Here is a 20728-nt window from a genome sequence, read left to right as displayed (position 1 = left end):
GAGACGGTCGGAGCAAGGGAGATGCTGTGAAATGTGAAATGCCCAGTGTGTTCGTTTCAGATTCCGACCCAAATTAATCACTTCCTGAGCCTCACTCGGACTTTGATACAATCACGTTTAAGAACTAACATGTTTGGATCTTTCTGGAGAAGCACTGTCCAAACTCGAGTTTGGACATTCATTCATAAAGTGAGCATTCAGGTTCCTGCACCCATGACCTTGAGGGGACACCATTGTTTTGTCTTATGAGTATAAAGAAAGATGTGATAAAGGCTGACGATAAAAATTCAAAATTACAATGTAGAAGCACTAGAGGGCACTCTAGCCAATTGCTGGATGAGGGATGCAGCCAGAAACTAGACACACACACACACACACACACACACACACACACACACACACACAGGCACGCACATGTGCCTGTGCCAAAAATCTAGCCAGGGGAAGGTTCCTATAAGGTTCTTTTGCCTTCAGATTGTTCAGTCAACATTCTTCAACGGGAGTTAAGGCTCTTGAAAGGATCTTCTATGATTTGAGATTTTTTTTTCTCTTGAGGAAGGCCCTACCCCTTCCAGTTCCAGGGTCCCCAGTGAAACTGCAAGGGTCAAGCTGAGAGCTTTGAAAGATCTTCTGACACAGGGAACAATTTTGCTCTGTGCGGGTCTCAGGGTACTTTTGTCTTCTGCGCAGACGTTATTTTTGCGGTGTCCACAGCTCCTGCTGTGCCGAGCCAAGGGTCCAGACTATGTGCCAGTCACAGACAAGCCCTGCACTGGTGCCCCAGGGGACAGCAGGAAGTCTCTGCCTTCTAATTCTGTATTGCCCTGGGCATGCCGTTCTTCCTCCTAAGCCTAGGTTTCCTTGGCTGCAAAGTGGCAACACCTCCTCCACATCAGGGCACCTCAGTCCACAATTTCACCCTACAGGGAAAAGCCCACCTTGCGCTCCGATGACAGAATGTCACTCGGAGTCTGTCTAAGTTTCCCTGGGATCACTTTGAATCATTTGAGAGTCCCTTGGCCTTCAACACTGGGGTGACATCTCGGCTCCTTGTGCATAGCACAGAGGGAGCACCCCCATTGTCACCAACACCATTATGCTGACCTGCCCAGCACCATAAGCCTTGGTGCATTGGCAAGGCCAATGACCTGAACAAGGTGTGTGAGGTCTTCTTGTCCTCCCATTAAAGCCCTAGATTTCTGTAGTCAATAAACTGCCTTCCTCGGGATGCCTTCCTTGGGACCCTCTGCCATAGGGATCAGCCAAGGCTCCTGCCATCGAAACTGCAGCCCCAACAAAGGAGACAGAGGAGAAAAAGCGGTGAGGGCCCTCTTTGGGCTTGACCCACGACATGCCCATGGTGAGGGCATCTCACCAGCGAGGGTTAGAAGTGTGACCCCTTAATTAACAGCACAAGGGGACCTGGGCAATGACTTTTCTGGGACAAATCCTGCTAAAAGCAGGGGTCCCTTCCTAAGGGCAGGAAGGGAATATGGAGACTGGCACAGAGCCTGACAGTGGGTCCCCCCTGCTGCCAGACTCTCTACCTCTGGAATTTGTTTCCTTCCCTACCTATTACCTAAACTTGAGGATAGGATGGGGCTTGGAGAGGGGATCTGGAGGAAAGAGGGAATAAAGAATATATCTCTGTGGGACTAGAGAGATGGCTCAGTGGTTAAGATCATTGGCCACTCCTTTAGGGGACCCTGGTTCATTTTGTATCATCCACTCTGTAGGCTCTCAACTATCTATTGACTCCCGTCCCAGGCAACTCTGCCCTCTTCTGACCTCAGTGGGCACCAGGCATGCACATGGCACATGAACATACACGCAGGCAAAACACTAATACACACAGAATAAAAAAAAAATTTTTTTTTTAAGAAAATGCAGCCTTCCCCTACTCCGGTGCACCAGAGAAGCTAAATTCTTTTTTTTTTTTTAATGGATTTTTATTGCAAACTGTTTCAAGTCTATACTAAATATTAAAAGCTAATATAATGATCATCCTGGTGTGTGTATGTATGTTTGTGCTATGAGCACCAGTGGGCATGAGTGAGCATATGGAAGGCAGAGGTCAACACTGAATGTCTTCCTCAGTTACGCTCCACCTTGTTGTTTCTTTGTTTGTTTGACTCAGTCTCTTGCTGAACCCAGGGAATCCCCCTGTCTCTACCTCCAGGGCAATGGGGTCCAGCTGCACTCTACACTGCCCGGGTGTAAAGGTCAGAGCTTGGGTCCTCATGCTTCCAGGGCAATCTCTTTACTGGCTGAGCCATCTTCCCACCTGCCCACCCTCGTCAACCATTTTGACCAAACCTTTCCACGTCCACATTTGCTTCAAATTGTAGGAAGTTAAATATGGTAAATATGATTGTGGTCTGGTTTTCTTTCCCAAACCCCTCCCCCGCCTCTGCCCAAGATGCGCCCCCATCCTGACTTAAGCGTGCACGCACCCCTCATATGCCCCTCGTTCCTCAGATGCCTCGTGCGCAGTCAATGCTGCAAATGCTGCTTCTGCTGCTGAACCTGACCCACACGGTGCCTTCTACATGACTCATCGCACCACTGGCTCTTTCTTCTCCTCGTTGGCTCTGAGCTGCATCCGCAATGATAACTGACTCCGCCTGGGTCGTTTATCATGGCCAAGCTGCGTGTGTGGTGTGGCTGTGCGTATGACGCCACCACCACGTGTTCATCTCTCCCTCCCGCAGCGGGTTCTCCTTTGTGACTGTGTGCCATTAAGCCCCGCTGCAGTAAACATCTCTGTCGAGGTCTCTTGGCACAGATATGCAACACTTTCTTGGCCTTGTGGTTTCCCAAGAGAGGTCTGCTGACAGGTCACCTGCCAGCAGATAGAGAAGGAGATTCTCAGGCCCTGTCCTAGACCTCCTGTAATGATTTGAATCTGAAATGTCTCTCATAGCTTGGTACTTTGAAAGCTGTTCCATAGCTGGAGAAACTGTCCTGAGAGCTGCAGACCTGTTTGTTAGAAAGAGGGGCCTGCCTGGGAGGACTAGTGGAGACTACTAAAGGTAGTCTCTGAAGATTGTCCTTAGCCCAACTTCCTGTCTCCCTCCGTGCTTCCTGGGCCACTGGGATGCCAACACCTTTACCACATGCTCTCACAGCCACGAGCTGCTCTGCTCCACCATTCTTTCTCTGCCATCATGGACGGAACTGCTTTGAAACTTTGGGCTCAGGTAAAGCTCGCCTCCCCTAGAGTTGTTCCTGTCAGCTATTGTGGGATAGAGGAACAATCACCACTGGTGGCTAAGAAGTTCCCTTAGTCTCAACTCAGATAAAAAGGGACCCCTGGCTTCAACGCAGAAAAGTGTTTCAGGGTAATCTGGGATGAAGTGGAGTTTATTAAAAATTCAAGGTCACTCGGGGAAACAATATGACATACCCAAGAGCATTGGAGGAGTAGGGTTTCTCAAAAAAGAGTCACACTGAAGTGTCCTGATGGTGACAATATAAAGAAAGGACTTTGAGAGCTACTGAAAATCCACTGCTTTGCCACTCTGTCCCTCTGTGGCCCGTGTGTGTGTGTGTGTGTGTAATGCACATCCATTCAGAGGGCAGAAGAGAACATCAGAGTATCTTCCTCTATTACCTTTCGATTACCTTCCATTTTGTCTTTTCAAGGCAGGACCTCTCATTGCACCTGGAGCTCACTGTTGGCTAGGTTGGCTGGACAGCTCCTGGGATCTGCCTGTCTCTACCCCTCAATGCTGGAGCTGAATGGCCAGCCATGGTTTTTCTGTGGGTGCTGAGGATTTGAATTAGGTTCCCGTGCCTTGACAGCAAATGCTTTTGTCCATTAAACCATCTCCCTAGTCCCTGCTCGTAAGGTACCCAACTCGTCCCTATGTTTAGCCCTTTTTTTGATCACTAAGATTCTGGAGTGTCTCTTGGGTAGAATTATAATCTGATAAAGCAAAACCATGAGCCACTGGAGCTTCACAAGGAGGCTCTAGAAAATTTCACGTTTCCATTTGGAAGAAGAGAAGGCCTCAAGTGGATGCTGTTGATTACACTGAGACTAATGCTCCTCCACGGATGAGTCCTCAGCCAGACCACAGAGGGGGTCCCTTTTCCCTTCCCTGTTTTTTGGTTTTGTTTTGTTTTGTTTTGTTTTGTTTGTCTGTCCTGCGTCAACATCATAACCAATCACACAGCCGTTCTGGAGTGAGGCTCAGATGCTGGGGGTGAGAAGGCACATCTTCAAATTGACTGGATGCTAACATCATCCAGGATTTACACACCTAGCAGGAGGAGTTTCCTCTCCTCTCATTCCTGTCTGTTCTTGGCGTCGTTCAAATTGAGCAGGTTTTGCTGGGTGAGTGGCTCTGGCGCTCTCTCTCTCTCTCTCTCTCTCTCTCTTGCCTGGGGCTCTCTCATGGCTTCACACTTTCGGAGGTGCCAAGTTTTTACTCTCCTGTCCCACTGCATATTCTCTTCCTAAGCAAGAGCATCGAGGGCCCTGGCCCCCTTGCCTGCGCCTGTGACACGGGGCTGTGTCACAAGGTGCACATCTGCTACGGTGTGACCCTATGAGGGCCACCCACATCAGTCAGCTCCTGGGCGTCAGCCACAGAAATGGGTGGCAAGGTGGAAGGCCCTCAGGTTTCTGGTTAGGGAGCTAGGAGAGAGGGGCAGAGACCACAGGCGTTCCCACGGTCCCTCACTGTGTGCCAGGCATGGGATGCCATCCAGGTTTTGAGAGGACTGCTGTCTGCTGACAGGAGGAAAGGTGGCCCCTGGTCTCTACTCTAGGAGGTCCTTGAACCTCACCAGATGTGCCTCCGTGGGGAAGATACACTCTAATGGGAGCAGAAGGGCTGGGAGCTGGAGAACCAAGAATGTCCTCCTCCTGGAGCCCTGTATCCAGGTGGGCTAGGGTGAGTAACCAGCTCATTCACTGCCCAGCTTGATGAGGCATATAAATATTTTTTCATAAGATTCCCTGCACTCCACCCAAAGTTTGGCTATAAGTCTCAGCATCTGCTCTGATACCCTGCAGGGTAGAGCCTTTCAGAGGCCCTCTGTGGTAGGCTCCTGTCCTGTTCCCTGTTTTCTCTCTCTTCTGATGTCCATCCTCTTTGCCTTTCTGAATGGGGATTGAGCATATTAGCCAGAGTCCTCCTTCTTGATTAGTTTCTTTAGATGTACAGGTTTTAGTATGTTTATCCTATATTATATACCTAATCTCCACTTATAAGTGAATATATATCTTGTGTGTCTTTCTGCTTCTGGGATACCTCACTTAGGATGATCTTTTCCAGTTCCAATTATCTGCCTGCAAATTTAATGATTTCCTTGTTTTTTATTGCTGAGTAGTATTCCATTGTGTAAAAGTACCACAATTTCTGTATCCATTCCTCAACTGAGGGGCATCTGTGCTGTTTACAGCTTCTGGCTATTACGAATAAAGGTGCTATGAACATGGCTAAGCAAATGTCTTTGTCGTATACCTGGGCATCTTTTGGATATCCACCTAGGAGTGCTATAGTTGGATCTTGAAGAAGCACTATTCCTAATTGTCGAAGAAAGTGCCAGATTGGTTTCTAAAATGGTTGTACAAGTTTACATTTCCACCAGCAGTGGAGTAGGGTTCCCCTTTCTCCACATCCTCTCCAGCATAAGGGAGAGATAGTAAGACATGGAGGGGACAGGAGCTCCACAAGGAGAGCAACAGAACAAAAAAAAAAAAAAAATATGGGCACAAGGGTCTTTTCTGAGACTGATAATCCAACCAAGGACCATTCATAGAGATAACCTAGAACCCCTGCACAGATGTAGCCCATGGCAGTTCAGTGTCCAAGTGGATTCCATAGTAACGGGAACAGGGACTATCTCTGACATGAACCGATTGGCCTGTTCTTTGATCACCTCCCCATGAGAGGAGAGCAGCCTTACTAGGCCACAGAGGAAGACAATGCTGCCACTCCTGATGAGAGCTGATAGAGTAGGATCAGAAGGAAGGGGAGGAAGACCTCTCCTATCAGTGGATTTGGGGAGGCACACGGGTGGAGAAGGGGGAAGGAGGGTGGGGTTGGGAGGGGAGGAGGGAGCTACAGGGGAAATACAATGTGAATGAACTGTAATTAATAAAAATTAAAAATATTTTTAAAAAACAGAGCAATTTAATGTCCTCTGGGCAGCTTCCATGCCCTTTCTTGGTGACCCTGCAAAAGTGAATTCTGCTTAGTGATTCCGACTCTTCCAGCATCCTGTCCCCAGTGGTCTACACAGTTCTTCCCTCTCTCCTGGCACATGCCTCTGCAAGATACAACCAGACCCTAGGACCTGGCTCTTCCGTGGGATCCCTGGCTGCAAGCTCCTCATGCCTGCCATGAAGTCTGCTGCCCCTTTCTGCTCCAGTCTTCCAGGCCCCCTTCTCCACTCAGAGAGATACAAGAAAAGCCTGGTGGCAGGGCTGGGGCATGAAGGCTAGCCCCACCTGATTTGGCAAAGATCTGCCTGCGAGCCTTGGCAGAGAGCATCTGACCCCACTCCAGAGGCTTGCTCACCTTCTCCCCAGTCTTGCAGCCTGCTTCCTACTTCCTCCCCTTGACTGTCTGAACCTGACAGTGGCAGGAGCTTTTGTGATGGTGACAGTGGGGACTGGGATTCAGAAACCGAGAAGGAAGGTGATGGTCTCGCCCAAAGACATGAGCGTATGCACATGCGCACACACATACACACACACAAATACTGCTTTATTGAAGAGCAAATGTGCTCTTATGAAAAGCTGTGTAACAGTAGCCGAGAAAAGCAGACATTAATTTCTCTCATATCAGCAGACTCTAAATGCCTACTTTTATGTTCCATTGGCCAAATTTTGATCACATGATATCTAGTAGTCAAGAGTGCTTGGAAACGTGGCCTTCTACTGCATCCAGCTAATAAATAGCCTGATGAGTCCACTCAAGTAGCTCACATATGTGACTTGGCTCTCTCTCTCCCACCTGGTCTGGCTGCAGCAGGCATTGGTCTGGGAGGCAACTGCACCGGCTGTGTCATATGCTCGGAAGAGAACGGCTGTTCCACCTGCCAGCAGAGGCTCTTCCTGTTCATCCGCCGGGAAGGTATCCGTCAGTACGGCAAGTGTGTACACGACTGTCCCCTCGGCTTCTTTGGGATTCGTGGCCAGGAGGCCAACAGGTGCAAGAGTACGTGTCTCCTCCCACATTGTAGGCAAGTTTGGGTCGGGCTGCCCAGTATCCCACCATTTCCCAGAACATGCCCCGGGGGAAAGCAGGACCATGCCCAACCCCAAGCTTGCTGGTTCCAGCCGGCCCTGCAGCCCTCAGCCAGGTCGCCTCTCTCCTCCCTGATACTGTCAGCTGTAAGGGAACACCAGCAGGTCTCAGCACAAACAAGACATGGAGCCTTCACCTCTGTCTGGGTTCCGTACGGCCTCCAGCACGTTATTCGCCTCACCTGCATCTAGCTCCAGTATGAAAGGTAGCCCTGACCTGTTCTCTGTGTTCACTGTGACCTAGGAAAAATCACTAATCTCTGAGTCTTAGGGGTAAAGGGTGAAGGAACCTCACTCCCAACCCAGATTTACTATGCGACTTTCAGTGTATTGCTTCCGGTACTCAACAACAGTGGCCAAGTCTGGGCTGCTGACAAGATGCCATATTCTGATCCAGTGATCTAGCGCTTGGGGCTGCACAGAGATCTTCCCACCTCAGGAAGACCCGTGAGGCCCCATCACAGGCAGCTTACGTGTGGTGTCCCTGGCTCTGTTACAGAATGTGGGGCCACCTGCGAGAGCTGTTTCAGCCAGGACTTCTGTATCCGGTGCAAACGGCGGTTTCACCTCTACAAAGGGAAGTGCCTGCCCACCTGTCCACCAGGCACATTGATCCACCAGAGTACCCAGGAGTGCCAGGGTAAGTGATGCCCTGGCCACCTGTCCCGGCCTTGGGGAAAGGGCAGGAGACCTGAAAGCTGTTAATGGGCACCCTTAGCGGCCTGTTGGTACACAGAGAATCTTCAGGGCTCTAGTACCAGGGTAACCATCAGGATCATGGATACTGTGCCACCAACTCTGGCATTGCTTTTGTTACCAAGGGTGTTCTCACCAACAAAGCAACAAGAAACAGTGTTACCTGCAGCCATCTCAAGAAAGTCACTCCAAGTGTGTCCCAGGGCTTTTCTGAAGACTTTCACAAAGTAACTACATGGGGCCAGGCAAGTGACTGTATGAGAAAAGGGCTTGCTGTGCAAGTTTGGATCCCCGCACCCACGTAAAAGCCAGGCACAGTGGGCACTCACTGTGACCCCAGGAATGTGAGAGACGGGGATCCCAGGAGATGGCTGAGGTCTTTGTCTTCACACTTTAGCTTCTGTGCCCTCCAGAGTCGTACAAAGCACCCTGCCTTCCTGTGTAATACCTCAACGTGTTGCATTCTTGGGGCAGGTGGCTGTCTCTTATATGCAGCTGCCCTTCTGTACCTGCAGCCCTGGGTCTCACAGAAGGTACTCAGTCTTGACTTACCTGGTGGATCCACTGTGTGGTGGCAGCATAGCTTCCTGAGATTTGGAGACACACCTGTTCCTGCTCCAGGCCTCAGCACCTAAGACAGGACATTCACTGTCCCCTGAGCTTGGTGCTGCCTCCCACTCCGAGATGAAAGGAATGTGTCTAAAATTCCCTTTTCTGAGGACTTCCTGTCCATGTCCTTGTTTTCCCTCACAACAGCACTAGGTGGCTTTGGCCTTCTATAGTTGGTCAAAGGCATATGGTCAAATTCAAAGCTAGAACTCTGCTCCTGAGGACCTTTTAACAGCCAGCTACTTCATGTCTGCCCCTAGTTCCTACACCCTTCTGAATTCCAGCCACATGGCTCTCAAATGCTGCTGGCCAGGGAGGCCCAACTCAGCTCTGTCACCTCCTCTGGGAAGCCTTCCTCATCAGTGGCTTCTGGCTCAGCCTTCACTGGCCCCTTCTCAGGCCCCTGTGGATAGCAGTCTCTATGTGTGTTCTCTGCTGCTAGCAACGGACTGAGTCCCTTGCAGGTGGAGATGGTATCCTCAAGCCCCTGGTCCTTGAATCCAAGGGGCACACACTGCCAGCTGGCTCACCTGTCTGCCTCTCCCTTCACCCGCAGAGGAGTGTGAGCCGAGCCCGTGGGGCAGCTGGAGTCCCTGCATACACAATGGGAAGACCTGTGGCTCGGGCTGGGGCCTGGAGACTCGGCTGCGGGAGGCTGGCCCAGCCACGCAGGAGGAGCTGGCGAGTTGCCGAGTGCTATCTGAGTCCAGGAGGTGTCCTATAAAGAGGCCCTGCCCAGGAGGTGAGCACCAGGCCTACGGGGCCATGCTGGGAAAGAGCCAGGGGTGGTTTCTAGCGTCTAGGGACAGAGCCCTACAGGTTGCGTCTGCAAGGGCCTCTGCCTGCCAGCCCTTCCTGGGAGTTAGGCATCACCCTGCGGGGTATTTCCAGGGAAGGGTTCCAGACATAGTAGGAAGGCTGGTCTGCGGTACCCAGACCCCTATGCCGTAAGGATTTCAGAACGGTCTGCTGTTTCTAGTGGAGTGCATGGGGAGTATGGGTGTGGTATCTACAACACAAAAGAGAGCTGCTTTCCCAACATACAGACTCAGTTAGAGACAGATCCCAGGAATGCAGAGAGCCACGGTTGCCATAGAGATTGGAGTGAAACACTGTACAACCCTAGGCACACAGATGCAAAAAGATCTCAGCTCTGAGGAATCGATGCTGTCCGCTACACAACAGTAGAGTGGGCAGCTATGCCTCTACCACCCCACTAATGCCACAGAGACCCCTCCACTGGATCACGTCAGGCCACAGATTTCCAATGGGGACCACGAAGAGCTGCAAAAGAGAGAAAAGTGCATGGGTCATGAAGTGTGAGGGAGATGGCACTGGCATGAGCATGGTGTGCTGAGTTTTCTAGAGTTGCTGGCTCCTTTGATCCGTCCAGTGGCCAGGATGTGGGTGTGGTTATTACCCCATTTCAGGAGATGGAGGCCCACAGAGCTTGAGAGGCATGCCCCGGGGTCACAGAGCCATCAGGTGATCTTGGTAGCCAAATGTTAACCAGTAGGCAAAGAAGAATCTAAACTGTAGTCAACAGTGAAAGACCTGGGGCCGGAGCACACAGACACACAGCCGGGACATAGAGGAGGCAGAATTTGATCTAGGGTTTTCCCACCACAACCACCACCACCCACACATACAATGGGCAGTTGGGACAAAGAGTGGGGGGACCTAGAAGATGAGACTAGACATCCACGACTCAAGGAAAGTGCTTTCACAGATGGTGGTACCAGGAGCTGTGGTACAGGCACTGAGGTGACTTCTGGGAGTGGCATGTGCGTAGTATGAGTTCCCACAAGCCTGCAGAGCTTCCTCGTATGTGCCTTGGCTCAGGCTCCTCTTCCACGGAGAGCTTCTCTGAGCTCCCCCTCACAGAGCCATCTTCAGGCATGTTACATCACATCATGGCACTGACATCCCAGGGGAAAAGCCCTGTGCCTTCTGCACTTGTGTGCGGGGAGTCTGTGGTCTCCGAGGAGGGCCACGCCATCTCTGGCTCTGGAACAGGACCCAGATGTTAACTTTGTGGGAGGGGTACACGTGTGGGTGGAGGGAGGATGGACGGGTGGGTGGGTGAGTGGCTGGGTAGGTGGTTGTGTAAGTGAGTGGGCAGACAGGCGGGTAGGTGAGAGGTTGAGTGGGTGGGTAAGTAGAGGGGTGAGTGGTTGGTGGGTACGTGGGTTGGAGGGTGCAGGGATGAGTGGGCAGGTCGATGGAAAGGTAGGTAGTTCTGTGAGTCCATGACTCGATGAGTTGGAGGGTGTATGGGTGGGTGGGAGATTGCTTGGGTGAGCAGGATCATGGTGGTGTGGATGGGCTGGCACAGGGGAAGGTGGGGGACACAGATCACTCATCTCTCCCAGTCCCCGCCCTCAGAGCTGACAAGGACCTCTCAGGGAGTGCTCTCCTACGTCCCCAGATTCCATCCTCCCTTGTGGCCTGCACGGTGCCTCCAAGAATTTAGATTTGGTGGGGAGCCCCAAAAGTGGACGGCCTGATCTACGGGTGATTCTGAATCTGCCCTGCAAAGGGAGATGCTGACGTCCTGGCTCCTTGTGAGAGCACAGTTAGCCATGGAGAGACAGTTCTTGCCCTGTCTGTGACAGGGTTCTGACGTCTCCCCCTATCTGCTCTGTGTCCTTGGAAAGCAGTGCTGGATGATGTCATCAGTTCCAAGAGCACACAACTCCCCAGGAGACTGCCTTGAAAGAGCGTATGAAAACGGCCCAGGTGACTCCTCACCTTATAAACTCAAAATTTAGGATTGGCCTGGCTTCCAGACACACCTCAGTCTTTCCTCCTGTCAATCAATGATAGCAGCTAGCAGCTGGGAAGAGGAGTGCCCCAGGGAGCAGGCAGGTCCCCACAAAGCAGCAGCAGCGAGGACCACTACAGGGAGGCACAGGCAGGGCTAATGACAGTGAGCCAAGCAGGGCTGCTGAGGGAAGCCAGCTGAGGACCCTGCTGGGGACACTGAGGTCTCCTAGAGACAGCATGCTGGGACTCTGTCCACACCGTCTGCCATCTGGCCACTGGTCACCAGACGGCCTCAGCCCAGATGAGCTTCTCTGAATGGAAGTCAGAACTGGTTCCAGGAGCTCCAGGCCACTGAGCAGGTTAATCCGCTGGCCAGTCTTTGGCCACCGTTCACACTGGGCATGTGCCTGTCCCTCCAGGGTTGGTGGGACACACCAGGGTCAAGATGAGACCTGGGTTCGGGATGTGCAGCCAGCCCTCTGCACTGCAGGAGCCGCTGTGGCCAACCGCTTCGCCTGCCTGTCAAGTGGGATAGAAATGGTAGCTTTTGCTCTCCGTACTCTCCGGGTCATCCGGCTCATGCCAAGCAGCAGCTAAACTTAAGGGACTTGGGCTTTCGGGGATGCTCGTAAGGGCTGAGCCTGGCTGAGTAGCCAGGGACTTGGGCGGCAGAGAAACCTTATTAACAGTTAGGTAGTACATGGTTAGGAGGACATGGGGACCCCATGAGGCCGTCCTAAGTCCTGACAGGTGCTGGTCCTTCCATCTTTACAGGCTGTTGCCCAGCTCCACCTTTACTTCCGGCACTCCCTCCTCGAGTCAGAGTCCTCCTGACCCCCTAGGAATCACCAAGGAGGATTCTGTCTGCAACAGTTTCACCTGCAGCCCCAAATTTACAACAGGCTGACTTTGAGTCCAGCAGTCCAGCTATGGGACCTGCTGGGGCTACTTGGGGTTCCTTCATCTCTCAGGACCTCCCCGGAACCTGTGTTCTCTTCCAGAGAGAAATCCCAGGCGGAAGAGCCGGAAGGATCGGCGCCAGCGCAAGGACAGGAAGTTGGAGCACAGACCACCTCAGCCTGGCTCACAATGACCATCTCCAGTTCTGGCTCACGCCTTTGGCTTGCTGCGCTTCCACTACGGCCTCCTCCCTTCTCCCCTGCCCTGCTCTTTCCCCACACCCTTCACTCTTTCCATTTGCTACCCTTCCTGTCTGGACATTATATTTTATCCTTTTCTGTTTTCCTCTCCCCCCTCAGTTCACTTCCTTGTTTCTTCTTCTTTGGACCTTTCCTTCTCTCCGTGTCCCTTTTTCTTCATTTTTTCCTGTTTTACTTTCTGTTCTTCACTGTCCAACCCCCATACACCAACAGACATGAGAGAGAGAGAGAGAGAGAGAGACAGAGAGAGAGAGAGAGAGAGAGAGAGAGAGAGAGAGAGAAACTGCGCCTCTGTCCTCCATGTGGTTCTCTAGACTTCAAAGCAAACTTTTTTTTTCTAGATCTTTCTATGACCCTGTCCTGACTCCACCTTTGCAGAGTTACAATTTAGGAGGAATAGGTTGAGGTACAACTTGGCAGGCCCTGGGAGCCCTGCTTCTATCCAGAAAGGCCCTGCAATCTGCGTTGTGAACCCCTCACCAGGACCACTCCTTCAAGGTCGATTCTGCAGCACTCAGCCAGTGCCTCTGCCAGGAGGCCACCGGGAATGGTTCCAGGACCTCCCAAGGCCCAGCCTGCACCCCTTGTCCAGAATGGTGGTATAGGATCCACTAGGGGCTCTTTAGCTAGAAGTGGCCCCAAGCCCACCAGCAAATCCCCTTACAAGTGCCTGCAACACAGCCTGAGTCCCAACCCCACTCCCCATCCCTGATCCATCTCCCTTTTGGAGTGCCATGACTTTTCCCCAGCTGACCACCCTCCCAAAGCCTTCGGGGACCTATGCACAGGATCAGGTGCGACTGTTAGTCCTGTTACTCAATGGTCCCAAAGGCTATTGAAGTCAAGGGGAGCTTAGAGATGGTCCCACCCACTCCATTCACCCCCTGCTACCCACTGCCCATCATACCCATAGAGAAACTGACGTCTAAGGGAGTAATGGGCAGGCATTCTCTGCCTTCAGTCAGCACAGCACATCTGTGAAGAAGCTTGAGGGTGTCTGGGGAAGCAGTAGAGAAAATTGATGGGTCAGCAGTTCAGCTGGCCTCCCACTTATCCACCTCCTGCATGGACACTCTATGATACCCCCAACTCCAGACAGGAAGGACACTGGGAAAAGCTGTCAGGTACACAAACCAATTGGCAAGTCTGTCCTTACCCTTGGCATTGGCCTAGAAACTGCCATTGTTGCTGGGAGAAGTCTTTGCATTAGGGCCCAAGGGTAACTGGGAAAGGATACAGGCAAGAGAGAAGCTCCATGTGATGTAACCTCATCCTGTCAGGCAATGACCTTCACATTCACCCTACACTTAGCAGGTGGGGATCCACAGCACTGCTCCTGACCTGTAGCAGTGGTCTCCCTGGTCTCCCGCTAAGAACAGCCGGATCCCCTGCTTGCCTGGCCAGGGGCCCAGCTTCCCCTGGACTGTTTTCTTGTGTTGAGACTCCTGGCTACTTTTTAAAGATAAAGATAAAAAGAAAGAAACTCGTGAGGATTTCTTGGGCATCAGAGGGTGTTAGGAACCACTGTGCCCAGAGTTTCATAGTAGCAGAATGTAAACTTCCTGGGGCAGCTTCCCCTGGAGTGATCCGGCTGACAGGGGCCATGGTTCATGGGGCCTGACTGGGACAGAATTTCCACCAGAGTGCTTCCCAGTTCCTTGTAAGAAGGGGTCTCTCATGCACACCATCATTAAAATGCTTGCCTTGCAAGCGTAGGACCTGAATTTGATCCCCAGCACCCACATGGAAAAAGCCAGGCATGGTGACATGCCCCTGTGTCACAGCACTGGGAAGACAGAGACGCACAAATGCAACAACCCTGGGCTTGTTGGCCAGTCAGCCTGGCCCAAGAGGCAAGCTCCAGGCCATTAAGGAAGTTTGTCTAAAAAAAGAAAGAAAAAAAAAAGGTATTGGCACCTGAGCAACAACACCTGAGGTTATCCTCTGGCTACTATACACAGAGAGAGAGTGTGTGTGGTAGCACTTGTCTGAGCTTCAGCCAGATGCAAAAGATGCTGTGTCCCAGACCCCCTCAAGCTCCTGGACTAGATAGAGCCTGAGCCTCCAGTTGTACTTGTGGCCTCTTGGAACCCAGGAGCCACTGGAAAGAGCACAGGCTCACTGACTCCTGGGAGTAGCCTGGGCTCCTGGTAACCTGGTGTAAGCCCAGCCTGTGAGCTGTCAGCTGTGAGTCTGGGCCAAGCCACGTGCCCTTTCTGGGTTTCCATTACTCCTTTTGATGAATGAAGAGGAGGCAAGGCTGGGCTCAGTTCATTGTCCACATCTGACCGTCCAGCCACGTCCTGGGCTTTAAGGGTTTTGTTTTTTTCAAAGCTTCAGACTTCAGGCTGCTACACCAGACCTATACATCATGAACAAGCTGAGAAACAAGTGAGACAGGAGAAGGTATTTAGGATGAGTCTAGGGGAAGGGTGCCTAGAAGCCCAGGATCTGGATTGGTGGTCATGGCTCCAGCTCTGACCACACAGCTCAAAGGTCTGAGTCTGTGGACAGATGGAGAATACAGACATGTTCTGTCTGGAGTTTTCTGCTAAGATTCAAGCCCTTGGACGGTGGAGGCTCTAAATTCCATAGAGGCTCATAAATTCCATGCAGGACGAGACTGGAAGGTCTCAGGCCTGCAATTATCTCCCTATGTTCTTCCCCTCTGAGGTGGAGGACCTGACACTTGCTAACTGAAGGCTCTGGATATTTTTAAATAGTTTATAGATTTCCCCTGGAGCCTCCACTATAACCTGGAGCTGCATGTACCCTCCTCCTATTGACTATGCTTTTGTGGTCCATCTCTCCCACCTTCCTGGTAAGGGAAGCTCCTTGCCATCAGCTGCATCACCTGGACGCCTCTTGCAAGCAGAGCTGGAAAACTGCTCTACAGCTGGATGGACACATGGAGATGGCCAGTGAGGCTGTGTGGCCCCTCAGTGATGTTCTAGTGGCAGAGAGTGACACTTTGCTCCTCCTACCCCATTCCTACTGGCCTGGACCAGGTCTTCTGATTGGTCCTACTCTCTTCCCATCTCCACCAGACCCTTCAGCTTGGGCTGCCTGTTATTCCCACACACAGCCACTAGAGGGTGTCACTCAATCAGGAACTGCCAGCCTGGTCATTGCCCACTCCCTTGAACTTGGGGGCATATTGTTGTCCTGGGGACCAGGGAGAGGCTGCCTCCCACCTCAACTGAACAGTGACTTCAGTGTGGCCTTCACCACAGCACACAGTGTCAAGACTCCAGAGCCAGGCCCCAAGCCATTCCAAGCCCAGAACAGAAAGCTGACTTAAAAGACAGTCCAACATTCCAGGAGAGCCACCAGGACCCGCCTGCAGACACCAGCCCCCGACGACAGGGGACATCCCAGGTCGTTTTAAGACAAATCCACCCATGCTGTGGGACCCTTCTGACTTGGAAATGTGCGTCCTAACAATAAAAACAATAGTGGTGGTACCGATGGTGCCCTGTATTAACTTAGTGCTCTAGGTGCCTAGAGCCTTTTCACTGTGTTCTGGTCCTTTTAATTCAATAGAGACCACAGCAACTCACCTGACCCCCTCCTATATACCTTCAATGGTGGGAAAGGTCTTTTGCAATGGAGATTCTGGGAGCAAGGTCAAAACACCCATCCACAGCCCACTGGTTAAAATATCTCTTCAGGCCCAGAGAGCCCGCTGAGACTAGAAGGGAGGTCATTGTTTGTACAAAGGGCCCAAGGATCAGTTCCCATCCCAACTTCCAGCCTCAGAAGCTGCTGGATCCTGGACCACAGGCCCGACTCTGAGGCTGCGGCTCCTGTCTGGGGTCTCCGTCACTCAGCCCACCCCACAGTGCTGGGCTTCCACCAGCCTTCCTCCTTGAGGAGGAACAGACACACAACCCGGCCTGCAGTGGGAGAAGCCCTATGGGTAGCAGCTCCTCCTGCCCCCAGCTTGGAGTCTTCCCAGTGGAGGCTGCCCTCCTGCCCTGCCCGGGCTCCTGACCCTCTGAATGAGCATGATTAAACACTGTTTTCTGCTCTGGGTTGGGGGAAGAGTTGTTTCACAGGAGTTCACAGCTGTCTCCTGGGGCAAACTGAGGACAAAGTCACAAATGCTGCCTCCACCCTGCCCAGCTATGGGCCACAGGCAAGAGCCCATGCTCCTTGTCCCTCGGTCTCATCTGTGAAAGGGGACAGACACCAAGTGTCCACCGAAGTGTAGACACCAGGAGTCCATGGTGTCAGTGTGAGGTTCCAACACGGTAATATGTGAGAAAGGCTTTGGATACACCAGTGTGCCTACAATGGTCTGCTCGTTACATAGTCTCTTTATTCATTCAATAAAGATTTACTGAACATACCACTGGAGCAAGAAGCGAGGCGCCATTTAACATGGAACACTAAATTCATCCTCACCAGAACTCTTGTTAGTGACTTTTATTAATTTTTTAAAACAAACAAGAAATCCAAGACTTCAAAGTAAGTAGTAGAGTTGGAACATGAAACACACACACACACACACACGCACACACATGCACACACACGCACACAAAAAAAAAACCCTTGACCACAGCTACATCATGTACTGACCAGGACCAGCCCCAGCCCAGGGGCTTATGGGACATCCATGACTCTTTCTGTTACTTGTTTTCTTCCTGTACAATGAGGCCTGCTTTTCACAGCATAGGAGAGAGGAACAGGTCCTCCCACAGGAAACCCAAATCATGACACATCACGCAGATGCTATTTTCACAGAGGAACATCTGTGACGACACGGGTCTCCATTTTCACTGCCTTCCTCAAAGGAGCAAGACTCAGCCCAGACACTGTAGAGGGCAGCTGACAGTGTCCACCAAAATAGCCATGCACATGTCCCTCTGGCCCCTGACACTGCCTTGGTTTCCCTTTCACTTAGACTGGCCCACAGGTGAAGCATCAAGGGTTCCTGGGTCCACAACTTCTCCCTCTAACCCCATATGCGATCACACTCAAGAAAACCAGAAATATCAAAAAGAAGGAAAGAAAAAAGAAAAGCAGAAATATCCAGAGCTAGGGGAGGGGGCAGTGTAAGAAGCGCTCTCAGTGGCATAACAGTATCACGAAGGGCCTTGTGATGGGTGACACAGCTAAGCGATGTGCTGAAAGAAGACACCAGTGCGCTGATGGCTCTAGAGAGCTACGCAAAGGCTCTAGCTGGAGGGAGGCAGAAAGGGGCCTGGCTTTTCACTTTTGTGCCTTTTGAATTTAAGCCATTTGACCATAACAGTGGGTCAAAAAAAAAAAAAAACTGTGAAAACTGGTCTTAAGATGCCCTTAAAAGGACACCAAGGCTTTGGCAAAAATTCCAAAAGGGCTCATCTTTCAGGCGATGTTTAGAACTTAAGGAGGGACAACCCCCCCCCCCCAAGTGTGCAGCTCCAGCTGTCTGTCAAAGGTCCAGCCTTGAAGGCTGCACCAGCAAGCCTGCTCATGTCCACAGGAGCCATGTCCACTCCTCCACCTCCAAGCAGTCTCTAGGTGTCGTGCTGCTGAGACAAAGTCCAAATGCCCAGACTACAACATTGTGCCTCCACTGAGCAGGCTCCTCTGTCCTTGCTGAAGTGGAGGCAGTCAGAGTGTGCTATCAAGTCACAGGGCCTGTCTCCTGTGCCTGGCTGGCTGCTTGACCCTGAGCAAGCCTCCCCAGGACCGTGGTGAAAGCACCTTGTGAGATGTGAGCACCAGGCATACTGTGGGGCTCTGTAAGGCAGGCAGCTTTTTCTGTCATCGCTCCATCTGTCCTTTTATCCTCTCACCAGCCCTGGGTGAAATCGTGTGTCTTCTTCAGCACAGACATTCCTCCATTCTAGGAACCTTACCTAGTCCACCATTCTTTCCTCCAATGATGCCACCGGCTCCCACTTCGACCCTTGCCTTGTCCTGTATCTGTCTAGGTCACCAGAGGGCAGCAGTGTCTGAGAAGCTGGGAAGCTGGGAAAGTAAACCTTGAGGCTGAATTGGGTTGGGAGAGAGGCCAGGAGAGAGAGAGAGAGAGAGAGAGAGAGAGAGAGAGAGAGAGAGAGAGCCCTGCCCACAGTCACCCTGTTCTCCACCAGCACCCCATGTCTCAGTCAACCATTAAGGGAAGTCGAGGCAGGGAGCAGTAGGCAAAGTGTAATGATGGGCAAGTTTGAGAAGGGGTTCACAGTGGGAACCCCTTTTTGTTGTTGTTACGGTTTTCTACTTCATTTTGTTCAGTCAAATTCTTTTCTATGTAACCCCAACTGGCCTGGAACTCACAAAGATGGCCTGTCTCTGCCTCCCAAGCACTGGGATTAAAGATGTGTGCCACCACACCTGACTTAAGCTGCTTTCTTTGTATGCCAGCTTTGGTTAATAATAATTATTATTAATATATTATATAATTATATATAATAATCAATAATTATTATTAAGCATCTCCCAACATCCCTTGGTCCTTTTCTGGTGTAGAGCATGGCTAGCATACCTTGGCCTCTATCCTGAACATTCCAGGCCAGGAGCAGGGGCTTCCCCTCCCCTTCACTGTATAATCCTGACATTTTGGTTTTCCTCTCTTCTCTCACTCTCCTCTCTCTCTCTCTCTCTGTCTTGTTCCTCCTCCTTCTCCTCTTCTTATCCCTCTTTTTCTTTCTTTTTTTCTCTCTCTCTGTTCCTCTCTCTTTCTCTCTCTCTCTCTCCCCTTTCCCCTGCATGGTAGACTGGAACTACTTCCAATAAACTTGCATTATATGCTTTAACTTGTCTTGTGCTCACATGTCTGCGTCAAGCACACATTGCCCCTTCAAGCATGTTTATCAATAATAAATCACAGTTAATGTGAAGAAAAAAACTAGGGAAAAAAAGAAAGCTGGCAGGGATGGATGAAGAAAGGAGGGACAGAGGGAGGAAGCTTGGAGCTGCCAGGTCACTGGTTCTCTGAACACCGCCTTTGTGCTTTGCAGTCTCCTTCTCAAACAGCCCAACACAGGAAGAACCACTCTACAGAGGAGCAAACTGACCCGCTGCTGGGCCACACATCTCTTTGAAATCACAGTTGTAACCATTCCTCCTGGGTTCTTAGCAGCACTGAGCACGCATCCGGACCCATATGATGGAAGAAAAGGATTCACTCTCACAAGCCGTCTTCTGGACGCCACACATGTTGTACACACACAACACGCACAGCAAATAAGTAAAACGTAATTTAAATTTTCAAAATGTATTTATGCTTAATTATAGGTATTCTAATGCTGATTTTCATTTGCATTTCTCTGCTGACTGATTCTGAGCACCTTCTCATGCGCTTACTCATTATCATCCTCTATTAGTGCCTGTGATGCTGAATCTTGACAACCTAACAGTCTTGAGAATGGCCTGGGAGATTCACACAGCACATATCTCCTGCCATGACAGCATTTTCAGGGATGATTAACCAAGAGGGAGCATACCACTTCGTATGCTCAGGCCAGACGAACAGAAGAAAGAGGTTACTGGTGCAGGATTGCTCTCTCTGTCCCTCTCTCTCTCTCTGTCTCTCTCTGTGCGTGTGTGTGTGTGTGTCTTCTCTCTCTCTCTCTCTCTCTCTCTCTCTCTCTCTCTCTCTCTGTGTGTGTGTGTGTGTATCTGACTCTGTTTCTTTCTGACTCTCTGCCTTTCTATGTCTCTGTCTCTCTGCGGGGATGGGGTCTGACTCTTTCTGTGTTTCTCTTTGTCTCTCTGTGCCTCTCTGTGTCTCTCTTTGTCTCCTCCTCCCTCCCTTCTCTCTGCCTCCTCTTCCTTCTCCTGTTCTCTCTCCCTCTCCCTCTCTTCCCTGCTCCTTCCATCCTGGTTACAATGATGCGAACTCTGCTTTCCCACCATGCTGCACAAAAACCTCCAAAATCCCCACCAAAGTGAATTGTTCCTGCTGTGAGTATTCACCAGAAAAGACTACTCAGACTTGGGTTTGAGCCAATAAAAAGTCTTTATTTGCTGGCAAACAACTACAGTGGGTGGTCAGGATCCCAGCGTAGCAGTGAGCTTTTCTGGGGATGAACTTTTAAGCACAAAATCCACATTCTGGGTTGACATACTTCAGTTAACAAGAACAGTAAGCCAGAAGTAGAAAAAAAAAAAAAAAGCAAAGTTAGAACTAGAACATTTAGAGATTTCCCAGAACTACAGACTTTGATAGATTAGGGCTCTTTTCACTTTAGCAGGTGGCGCTGTTTGCATGCTGTTTTATGGCCTGCATGGAACTTCC

At 51.0% G+C, this 20728-nt stretch overlaps 1 protein-coding gene across 1 annotated transcript in view; it reads left to right on the top strand.

Annotated features, from left to right (window-relative positions):
- Rspo4 (R-spondin 4) overlaps window positions 1-16707 on the top strand; it is a 37620-nt gene extending 20913 nt beyond the window's left edge. The window contains exons 2-5 of the mRNA XM_021649274.2: window positions 6987-7175; window positions 7764-7904; window positions 9126-9311; window positions 12337-16707. Coding sequence (XP_021504949.1) covers window positions 6987-7175; window positions 7764-7904; window positions 9126-9311; window positions 12337-12428 — 608 coding nt within the window. The 3' untranslated portion in view covers window positions 12429-16707. The remainder of the gene's footprint in view (window positions 1-6986; window positions 7176-7763; window positions 7905-9125; window positions 9312-12336) is intronic.
- Window positions 16708-20728: the final 4021 nt, after the last annotated feature.

This window comes from Meriones unguiculatus, chromosome 4 (genome assembly GCF_030254825.1).
Source record: "Meriones unguiculatus strain TT.TT164.6M chromosome 4, Bangor_MerUng_6.1, whole genome shotgun sequence".
In the NCBI taxonomy this organism is placed as follows: Eukaryota; Metazoa; Chordata; class Mammalia; order Rodentia; family Muridae; genus Meriones; species Meriones unguiculatus.
Note: the sequence above shows the minus strand (reverse complement) of the source record. Positions and strands in the feature narration are given on the sequence as shown.